Source organism: Cuculus canorus, chromosome 14, assembly GCF_017976375.1.
Source record: "Cuculus canorus isolate bCucCan1 chromosome 14, bCucCan1.pri, whole genome shotgun sequence".
NCBI classification, from domain to species: domain Eukaryota; kingdom Metazoa; phylum Chordata; class Aves; order Cuculiformes; family Cuculidae; genus Cuculus; species Cuculus canorus.
Genome location: NC_071414.1, coordinates 4,635,319 through 4,646,255, shown reverse-complemented (window position 1 = coordinate 4,646,255; position 10,937 = coordinate 4,635,319). Strand labels below are relative to the sequence as shown.

At 39.6% G+C, this 10,937-nt stretch overlaps 1 protein-coding gene across 1 annotated transcript in view; it reads left to right on the top strand.

The window, feature by feature from the left end:
- The first annotated feature begins 2,591 nt into the window (after positions 1 to 2,591).
- DOCK2 (dedicator of cytokinesis 2) overlaps positions 2,592 to 10,937 on the top strand; it is a 174,246-nt gene continuing 165,900 nt past the window's right edge. Inside the window, exon 1 of the mRNA XM_054079776.1 lies at positions 2,592 to 2,809. Coding sequence (XP_053935751.1) covers positions 2,770 to 2,809 — 40 coding nt within the window. The 5' untranslated portion in view covers positions 2,592 to 2,769. The remainder of the gene's footprint in view (positions 2,810 to 10,937) is intronic.

Genomic DNA, 10,937 nt, shown 5'->3' with positions numbered 1-10,937 from the left:
ATGTATTTCAAATTGGAGTACAGAACTGTAGGTTGTATACCAAGACACTTCATTACTTGCATGGAGTGACTTCGCATGTGAAATTTGTATCATTTTCTGAAATGGAAAACAACTTGTTAGTTAATGCTACAAGCCAAAAGAGGATGTAATTTCAGCAAAGGAATGAATCTGATTAGGGATATCTACCCCCCAAAACTACTGCTTTACCTGTACTGCTGTAGTTCACTTGGAATGTGTGGTCTTTATTGTCTTACATAATACATGTGTGCTTAAAAATCTTTTGCAGAATTAAAGCTGACAGGTGAGGGAAGATGTCTGGAATTGCAGCTTTGTTGTGCCATCACTTATTTCAGGTATTGTCTTTCCAAGGGCAGAGAAATACTTGGCATATGTTTTTTCCTTCTGTGTTGTTCCATCAGTTGCTTTCCTGCAGCTGTGCTCATGGATCTTGGCCTGTAATAGAATTGAGAGCCTGTTAAATGCAACTGTTATCCTCTGCTTAAATTCTTCTAGGTAATGGAAGTTAGAGTAGCTAAAACTTTGTTAGTCAGCATTTCACAAGATCTTGGTTTCTGGAATTGAAAGCAGTGTTAAAGGAAGCAAGAATTCTCTCCCTTCTTCCTCTGCCTGTCCCCGAAGTCCCAAAAAGGTAAGTTATACCCGTGAATTCCTTAGGCAGATAGTTTTTCAGCTTTTTAGAAAGCAAGAAATGTACTACTTGCATGTGAAGACTTTCTGCTGGCAAAATATTTATGGAAAAGGTGGTAAGGGTCATGAGAGAGACAAATGAATCATCATGAGAGCGTGGCAGGAGGAAGCGGCAGCAGATCTGTGCAATGCTGAGAGCTGGCTGCAGGGAAAGGGGGCAGGTGGGGAGCATCAATGCCTTCAGGAGCTCGGCTTCTCCAGTCAGGGCACTTGTGAGGAGTTAGGGTGTAAGAAGGGGGGCGAGAGCTCTGAAGTGGGCCAGAACTGCATTCAGAGGTATCGTGTTATTTAGAGGTAGTGCACTCTGCTAAGTCAGGTCTCCAAGATGGAAGATGTTGAGGGCATTGGGAAAGTACTGCAAATTGGATGCCAGTTTGGAGATGAAATTTCTGTGTGGTGTTTCTTTGGATCATTTATTTTCAAAACAACAGTATTAGTTGTATTAATGACAAAGCATGTTTTTAAATGAGTGCTAGAAAGGAACCTTTCTCATTAGGTTTTGGATTGCAGGGAAACGATGAGGCAGAGCAATGCAGAAAAAGAAAATAAATGCAGGTTTTAACTTCTAGGCCAAAGAGTATGTGGGAGGGGTGATTTGCTGCAGCAGGGATTCCGAGGCATAAGGCAGTTATTGCTGATTAGGAAATAAATGGTAAGCTGAGAGGTTAAGTGTTTCAGCCTCATAATCTCTTTTAGATGCATAAACAATATAAATTGGATGTTCCATGGTAGAGGAAGATGTAGGACTCTCAGATAAAGCTGATTGTAGACGGAGTTAATCCGTGTTGTTCACAATCTAATTTACTTTAATAAACATAATGTGAATTCCAATATTAGGTGGAAAAATAATGGGCTAAACCTTTTTTCTAAGCTGGGATGTAGATGTGGTTAATATTGAGGCATTTGAAGAAAATGTGTTGAATTTCATGTGCTTTTCCCGAGAAATAAGTATCACAATTCTATGTGCAATGCGCCCTGCTGGTAGTCTGTGCCTCTCGTCATCACTGGTTCAAGTCAAGAACTGACATGTGATGTGTTATCGAAAATAACCTGATGGATGTAGCACAGCACTTTTAAACAGTGGGATAAACAACAATTGCTAAGCTGCAGTGTAGTATCCAGGAGACCAGACTGTCCTGTGACTTTTTACTGAGCAGCAGATAAAGAAACAGTAAATCTTGTAAAGCGTTTTGTTTTTTTTAAATTCCAGGCTATAAGTGAAGAGCATACATGCAGGTGACGCTCTTGTTTTCCATTTGGTGTGTTGTGTTTAATCCAGATTAGAAACAACTTGACTTGATCTTTGCACATCCCAAATGTGATTGTTACCTTAGACAGCAGGCCTTGTGCAAGTAAAGGCTGTAAGTATGCAATAAATTTAAGTTTTAAGTCTTGTCCTGATGCTAAGTCTTAAGGAGGTGCTGCTTTGCTTAGAGAAAAAAAGAGTAACTCCTGCCTTTTCGTCCACAGGTAAAATAATAGAAGTAAAAAGGCATGAGTGCTGTTTGAAACATTGTGGTTTTGTCTTCACCTCTGCTGCGAGAGAGGTAGTCTGTGAAAAACGGATCCCTGTTCCATGACAAGTTAGATGAAAGTAGTTTTTAAGATGTATGATCTTGTGGAATACAAGATTTAAAATCTTAGTTTTGTGTTGGCTTTCCAGAATGAGGTAACCCACGTTGAGAGGTCATTGCTGTAACTGGGCTCTGCGCCCAGTAGCCTTCCAGCCCAGATCTTGGGTTGAGGGGTGGTGCAAGAGAGACTGCTTGTGTGTTACAGCGAGTATCATGCGACAGAAACACCCAGTTTGGGATTCCCCTCCCCCATGACACTACAGTATCTTGAGCTGAGAAAAGAGGAAGGAAGCTCAGAGCTCAAGAACAGCAGCAAATCTCGCAGAAGCCTCACAGCTGCCTCTGCCCGCCAGCCCTTGGTGACGGCAGCTGGGAAACGGCTCTTGTTTCCTGTGCCTCTGTTCATTGCCCCTCTTGGAGTCTGTGTCCTTGAAGTCTTGGTTTCGTTGGAGGTGGGCATCTTCAGAGCCTTAGGGATTCATGTGTGATGGCGAGATGGCAGAAGACAGAGAAGAGGAGCGGCGTGGGTATGTAACTTAGTAAACTGCCATTTGAGTTTTGGCTTCATGACTTCTGAACAGGATGTGGGCAGGTGTTTTCTCTAGGGCGATGATTTGACACCCTCTGCTTTGCCCCAGTGGCTTAATGGAAACAGTCTATTTTATATAAGGTTTTAATCTTTCGAACAGAATGACGAGAGGCTCATGAGTGTCAGCTTGGGAGATGTCACCCTTCCAACCCATCACACTGCCCGATCCCTCTGATATCTTAAACTCTCACAGTAATGCAGCTTTTCCTGCCTCAATCGTTGAGACAATGGGTTTAGTAACTAAGTAGTATGTTGTATTGTAAGTAGCAGCTGGAAATTATGGGGAACAAATATATGGGAAGGAAAATCATGTAGTTGCTTCTGAGAGACTGTCACTGGAGTTCGTGTTACAGAAAAAAAACTATTAGTTGGCAATTAATACTTTTTGAAAGGAAAGTCATCTTCCAACATCAGTTTTTCTTAAAATCAGTGATGTTAATTGGCATCAAGGACTGAATTACTGTTTAAAAACAGTCCATTAAAGTGAGGAATAAAGTTAAAGCGCTGGAAATAAATGTCCTGCTGAAGATAACACATATTGTCAGTACAGGAGACAGTGCATCGTGTACTTCTGATGTCCTATTAAGTGCAGAGTTATTAACCTGGCATCCTCTAATTCTTATAAAAGATACTTTTTATTTTAAGAAGGCCATAATAGTTCTGTGATACACATTAAAAGTAAAAAACTCCACCCAACTGGCTTTATGAAATAAAATGAATAATCAAGGAATTATAAGAAGAAAAGAATGTCTTCCTGTTCAACTCCCACGTGCAGCAGTGGCGGAATTGTGCAATGGAAGTAGCCAGCTCTTGTGGCAGGTTATATTACAAAATAAAGGGTGTAAATGTTTTCTGTTAAGAATAGTAGGAAGTAATTTTTGCACTTGTTTTGAAAGCTATTGATGTAGGGGAATGACTGGATTTCTTGGACATGGCCTCTGTATTGCTAGAGTAGTGATGGATGTTTTCTTACTTGGACATACGAGTAGTAGATACTCAGTTATTCACAGGCATGTTATAAAGAAAGCTTTGCTTGTAGCACCTTTCCATAGGGAGCATTTTGAGTCAGAGTTTCATGTAATGCTGCACTCTCATTTTGAACGTCATGGGAGCCAAGTAACCTGAGTTGTGGTTAAGTGCAATGTAGACAAGTGATGGTTTTGCACATGCCCGTGGAGTAGACCAACCTGCTGGGTTTGACTGGTGTACAGCCACTGAGAAAGCACTCAACTGTCATCTGTCTTATTTGTACAGCAATCTGTCTGCTGTGCGTAGAGTGAAGTTTTGCCTGTTGGTAACTTCATAGCAGATATGATCACAGAGTATACCAAAAAGCTAATATGACATAGTAGCGTCTATGATATTTGACAGGTACAGCAAACCACAAATAGTAAAAACCATCTTAAGAAATGTGTGACTTTATAAACTGCTGACAATCCAGTGAAGTTTTTCATGAGTCTGCAAGGCATTGTGATTGAACAATTCACTGCACTCCTAACTTAAAATACAATACCCATAATATGCAGGTTTGTATAGCAGTCCCCTTCTTTTACCTCAAATCTAAGAATATGTAAGTAAACTTTTAACTGAATCACTTATTTATTTTAGTGCATAAAAAGAAAGCAGATAACAGAGCAACTTTTTTTGGCAGTATTTTAATACTGTAAAGTTTAAACTGCCTTAGAGATGACACAAATTGAGGAGTTTTTAACAACCCAGAAGGACTAGGATTTTTCAACTGCCATGGACCAGTGCTCTTATTCCTCAAATAGTGTCAGTACTAACTACAGCACTCATTTTAGAGTGAATTGAGTATGTATGATGTGTAGCTCAAAGGGTGACATCAGTGCAATCGCCGCTATGTACAGGTCCTGCTTTCTGAAATGTGCTCTGCTAGAGATACTGCTTCTCTTCTCACCCATCTCCTTGATAAGACTGTTGACTACTTCAGTCTGGTCTCTGGGTTTACAACAGAGAGTGGAGTTCTCAAAGAAGGTCTATTAGCATAAGAAGCATGATTGTTGCAACTGCTGCTGTGCTGACCACACATTTGGATCACTCCTGTTAGTCGCCTCACGTGGATGAGGAGTCCTGAGTCTTGGGAAGGTTCCGGGTGCTGATACAGTAACCTGTAACTTGTGGACTAGGGTTAGAACTAACAGAAGGACTAATTTGCTGTCATTAAGGACATCAGTTCTGTGTCAGGAAGAGTTAAGATGTTTCCTGCTGCAAATTAAGAATAAGTCAGTTAGCACTCTACCTACTGACAAGATGAACGGCTGCTGTTGGAGTGGAAGACATCTGCAGGTAGCAGGAGTAATGAGTCATAAGAGATTATCAAGTGCAACAAATAGGACATAGTACACTTGTTTATTTGTGTCTTTAAGGAGCTTTGGTGGTGTTTAAAAGCAGATGATGAATTTATCCAACCCCTGATAAATTCATCATCTGCTTTTAAAAGCTTCCCAAGTGTTAAAAAAAGTGTTTATGAAAGCTTTGATAGATAGCCTTTAAACAGGTTAAGTGATGTATCCATTTAGTAGAGCAACAGATGGACTTGTGTTTTGCCCTGTGGTAATTGTCAAAGGTCCTACCTGTTCTTTGGTTTGTGTTTAAGAAAGAAAAAGTAAACCTGTTAAGTCAAGAAGTACCTTGCTCAAGAAGGAAGACTGCACATCCTTGTCTGTGCAGGACTAATGGACCCAAAGAGAGAAGATCTACTGTTCATACACATGATTCCTTCAGCTTTAGGGCTGTGAGGCTTAGGGTAGATATATTCAGTTTGTAAAATTAGTAGCTGTGACAGATACCGGATCTTAAGAAATCCATGACGTAAAGCATGAAAATAGTAGTAACTCTAAAACATGATCACATGTACTTGGAATATACATTCCCTCTACCACAGTTATCATAGCCATAACTGATGGTTGCATTGCTCTACAAATCGTTTGGGATGTGTTCTCCGTGCTTATTCAACTGCTCATTGAAAAAGAGTAGGTATGGCTGTGCTTTCTGATGAAAGACCAAAACTGCATATCACAGTTTAAGATCTTGAGTGTGTTGCCAGGGAGAAGGAACGCTGCAGACCTGGGGCTGTTTTCTGTGCCCTGGGCTTGCTCCCCTGCTGTTCTAGGTGACAACCACTTGCTGTTTCTCAGCTCACCCCATCTAAGCCTGTTTTCTGGATGAAAGAAGGCTTTTCTGTTTAACATTGTGTTTTAAGGCCTTTTGTGGGTTTTTTTTACATACAAGTCTAGTTGTAACCATGTCTGTTTAGTCTGTTGCAAAGAGGAATAGGGAAAATGAGAGCAGTAGTCAAACTTTCCAACAACAGTAGAATACTGCTTATATAAATACTCCTACATGTAACTTTCTTGTAGGCGTTCTTCAGTGAGAGTGTTCCATTTCCACTTTTGCACAATTGCTTTATGTTAATAGATAACTACACATTCAGTGTTACAGCTTATACCCACAAGTTCCTTTTCTTAGCCAAGCTGTTGGCTTGGTCTGTTTTATTTTCCTTTATTTGTCTTTGAGATTAAATGTATTTGTTCCTTCATTATAGACGTTGGTAAGAACAGTGGGATGATCCTTCACTCAGAATCATTAAGAAAAAAAAAAAGGGCAGAAAATCCCCAGCAACACCCATGCGTTTTTGCACCCATAATTGTCCTGTTCCTTACCACCCCTTCTCCTCCTCTACAGAAAAGTCAATCAGGGAAACCGTCACACTGAGAATTTAGTTTTGGAAGGGTGTTTGAAGTGATTTTTGGAAATTAAGTAGACTTACGCTCTTAAAAATTCAAGGCAAAATAGTGCAATTGGTGATTTTTAACTACAGGAAACACATGGATTAATGAGACCTGGAATATGGGGTATTGACAACTATAGCCATAGATCAAGTACTTCTTGAATTTAGTATCTGCTCTAAGTATGTCTCTTATATCTCAGGAAAATCAAGCCATAAGAGCAAATTGTGTCTGCTGTGACATTAGTTCTCATAATATAAAGAAGTTGAAGAGATTTTGGAGTAGTACAGACTGGAAGCTTTTTGAGGATATAGCGCTGTTTTGACTTCTGTGTTTTCAGAAATCTTTGTTTTTAAGTGTCTGATGAACTATTCTAATGGTGAATTTAGAAGTCTTATCTGAAGTGTCCCTGATGCCTTTAGTTATCACTGATGAGCAGAGTTTCAGCTAGAGAGAGAGTTTAGCCCAACCTTTGGATGAGCAGTAGTGTGCCAAGTAGATCTGGAAGACCACATAATCCCAGCTGGGATTCCCGGTTTTGCTGGGATACAGACTATGTGCACACTTTTGTATTTTACTTGACTAAATAGGCCATTCCAGATATCCTGTATTCACCTTTGCACTTGGTAATCACATTTGGCGTTTTACACACGCTACTGTTCATAGCCTTGAAGCATTCCAGCATAAACGTGATTTTGTGGATGGTAAAAGACAGAGAAGTCGTGGTAGGGTAGCGGTTTTGGATGACTTTTGATTTCCTGGATATATGGTGCAAACCAAAATGTGTTTGAAATCTGCTCAGACCTTGAGGAAATTGTTATGTTTGTGAAAAAGTTGCAAGCTGATGAAACGTTATGTTGGCATGCGAAATGCAAGTGTCAGATTTACTTCTCCACTGCTGGAATTGTAAATAGGCGTTTGTCAATTTGAAGTGTTACATGGGGGATAGGAGAAGAATGGGGTGACTTCATTGAAACAATAGAGAAGCATTGCTCAACCTGAGTGCCGAAGGCTGTGACTGGTGTGGCTTATTGCATCTGCTGAAAGGCTCTGAAAATCATTTTATAGGTGTGTAAAATCTGTGTAGATTGAGCTATACAGGAGGCAGAGCTTTATTCAGTGTCAGCTGCCTACTTTACGAGAAGAAGCCTCTCAAACCAACAGACTGTTCTGGCTGATTGGGAAACTGCAGTAGTTTTGTGAAGTGCAGCTCACTGTGAAAGGTGAACGACAGCGAAATGAAGAGCACAGCTACATACGCTGTTCTTCATAAAATACTTTCTAATAAAAGTGACCATGCTGCTATTGTTTATGAAAAGGTAAAGAATCATGGAATGGTTTGGGTTGGAAAGGACCTTAAAGATTATTTAGTTACAACCTCCCCTGCCATGGGCAGGGACACTTCCCACTGGATCAGGTTGCTCCAAGCCCCATTCAACCTGGCTTTGAACACCTCCAGCAATGGGGCAGTGCTGGGCAACCTTCACTCTAATTGTGAAGGAATTCTTCCTTATGTGTAGTCTAAATTTGCTCCTCTCCAGTTCATACCCATTGCCCCCAGTCCTATCACTACAAGCCTAAAGAGAGAAACAATATCTTAACTCGCTGAAACTGTTGCAACTTCCTGGTTCTTATGCTGGCTTTATTGTGTTGAAGAAGGAAAATAAGCAGCTCAGGTCAGCTAAAGCCTCCATCTGGCCTCAAGGTTAAGCATGTGAAGAAATCTGTATTTAAATATTATCTGAGGTTTCAGTTTGTTAGTTAAGAACTGCAGAGTTACCCCTTGCTGAACGTGATTTGCAATGAATTAAATAATCCTCTAGCCTAGTTTGAGCTTCCATACACATCTCTGACCTGTGAAACGATCAGTAGAACAGCATCTGTGTCTTGTTCATTATAGCACATGTGTTTGTTGAGATTGAAGTGGAGATCCTTAACTAAGAATACTGGGACACAAATTGTATAGGTTGTTTTCAGATATTAGGAAATCTTGTTAGGACTGCATAATATTTTCACAACAGGTTTGCCAGTGTCCTTGCTGAGTAATTTTGCTCTGTTTTCAAGAGAAGAAAATGGGAACTGAACACAATTGATCTGTAAGGCCACAGAAGGTGCTCCTTCTATGTTACTACTCATAAAAATAGAGCTGTAATGTTTACAAAAATAAAATAGAATGGGAATCTTGCTGAGTTTTTTCTGTTAGAAATTATTTGATTATGCAAAGCACTTCATGAGTTATTACATGGAAATAATTCCAGGTATTCCTTCTAATACAGGGAAGTTAAATTAAGAGCTGGTTCAGCAAAGCTATTCCTTGGAAATATATTCAAATTCTATTTAATTGAAAGGGTGGAAAGTAGCCAAGGAAATGTTTCAGCTCATCTCCTGAGGGAGATTTGTTATCTTTGTTATATGTGTGTCCTGCTATAAATTACTACTGACATTACTGTGAGGTCTAAAAGATGAGGTTTATCCTTTGCTGATCCTTTGGGAAATTGGCTGATTGTGTTTTCCGTGAGCTGGGAAGTCTATATTTAGGATTTCTGTCTTAAGGTTGGAGTTCCTGGGCGTTCTGTGCCATTGTGGGAGGATCTGATAGCATCTGTTTAGATATGCCTTGAACACGAACACCTTAGCCTGATGCTGGCTGCTGGGGAAGGGCGTGTGCTGTCCAAATCTCTCCCCCTAAGCTTTCTACTGTGACAGCACCTGTTTCTGAGGTCAGTAATTCCTGCTGAGATTTGGAATGAAAGCCAGGATCTTCAAGACGGCCACATTCTGGATGCTGGATGCTTTTTTTATGTATGGCTGGGATAGATGATGCTGGGGAGCAAAGTGGTAGAAACAGAGTCATTTGAAGGGGCTGGTATTTCTGCTGGCCAGAAAGTTTATTTTAAATTAATAAAACTTGTGAATAATCTACTAAAAAACCTTTAAGCCCATGCAGGTTTTCCATATATTATTTTTGAAGAGCAAAATAAATGGAATATATATTTATCGGTTGCTACGTCAAATTTCCATTCAGAGTTAATAATTTCAAATGAGTAGATGTGATAGTTAAGCTGTCTGCTGCTGTAGATAATACATGTGGGTGTTACTGGTGGTATTGGTTTGTTTGATTGTTTATAAAGGTTTTTTGTAATGGTATATGGAGATTATTTCTTAGCATGAGGTATCTGGATAGGTCTATAGCTTAAAACTTAGTGAAGGAATTAAGGAATTCGTTAAACTCATCTTGCTAAACAATACAAATTCTTCAGTAAAAGCTTTCTTATTAAGTTTCCACTTAGTCATTTAGAAAAGTCTTAGCTGCTGCAGCTGCTTCCTTTGTCAGTTTGTTACTGTGCTTTTCAGTGTATTAATTGATGCTAAATGAATTTTTAAGAGAATAAACCCAACATGCAATGTGAATATATGACTCAGTAATTCACTTCTGTATTTTGTGACAAATACAACTGTGAGTAGATCAGTGCCTACTTTGAAATAGGAAGTATATGCTGGTCAACAGTAATCTTAATCTCTTTGGATGTTTTAGGGGAGTTGTTTACCATCTTATATTTCTTGAAATCTATGCCAAGATTAGTGAAAGGAAGCCAGTCAGAACATAACTATGCATCTACTATGCACATATTGTAGTATACTAAATTAAATTAGAGTTTTGTTGAGCAAAGGCATTTCTCTGAGGATCATGGAAGTGTCTTCAAGCTTATTTTGAATAAATGGCTGACTCTGGACAGCAGAACCTCTTGTCAAAGCTTTTTCTCCCCCTTCCTCCCCCTTTATTTTATGATGCAAGCCCTGTCCTACAGCCAAGAGGAGAAAAGGGTGGGAAGGCCCCTTCTTGTCAAGGGAACAAAAAACTTGACTTCAGTCTAATAAGCCTCTTAATTAAATATGAATTCCTTTCTAATTTCTATTTTAGAAATATAATAAATATAATAATGGCAACAGAAACAAGCAATACACTTTATGCAACACTACATTAAGTGAGGAGAATGGCTCTGTTTAGCTCTACACACCTACTTTAGGCAATTTGATGAAAGGCAGTTTAATTTGAGATTTATCTAAGTAAAACTTGTCATCAGTATCCATTCTGACCTGGCAGAATCGCGTATTCTCCTTTAGAAGCCTGGAGGGTGGTGCAAGAGGAATGTAGCAAAATAGTGAGGGTAGGTTCAGCTTTCCAGGTAAGTTTTCCCCTCATTCAAAACGCTCCCAGTTTGGATGCTCTGTACATGTTGATGGATTGGGATGCTGCCTTAAGAAAAGGAAGAAAACCATCCTGACTGGTGTCTTTACTGCACGCTAGAGGTCATG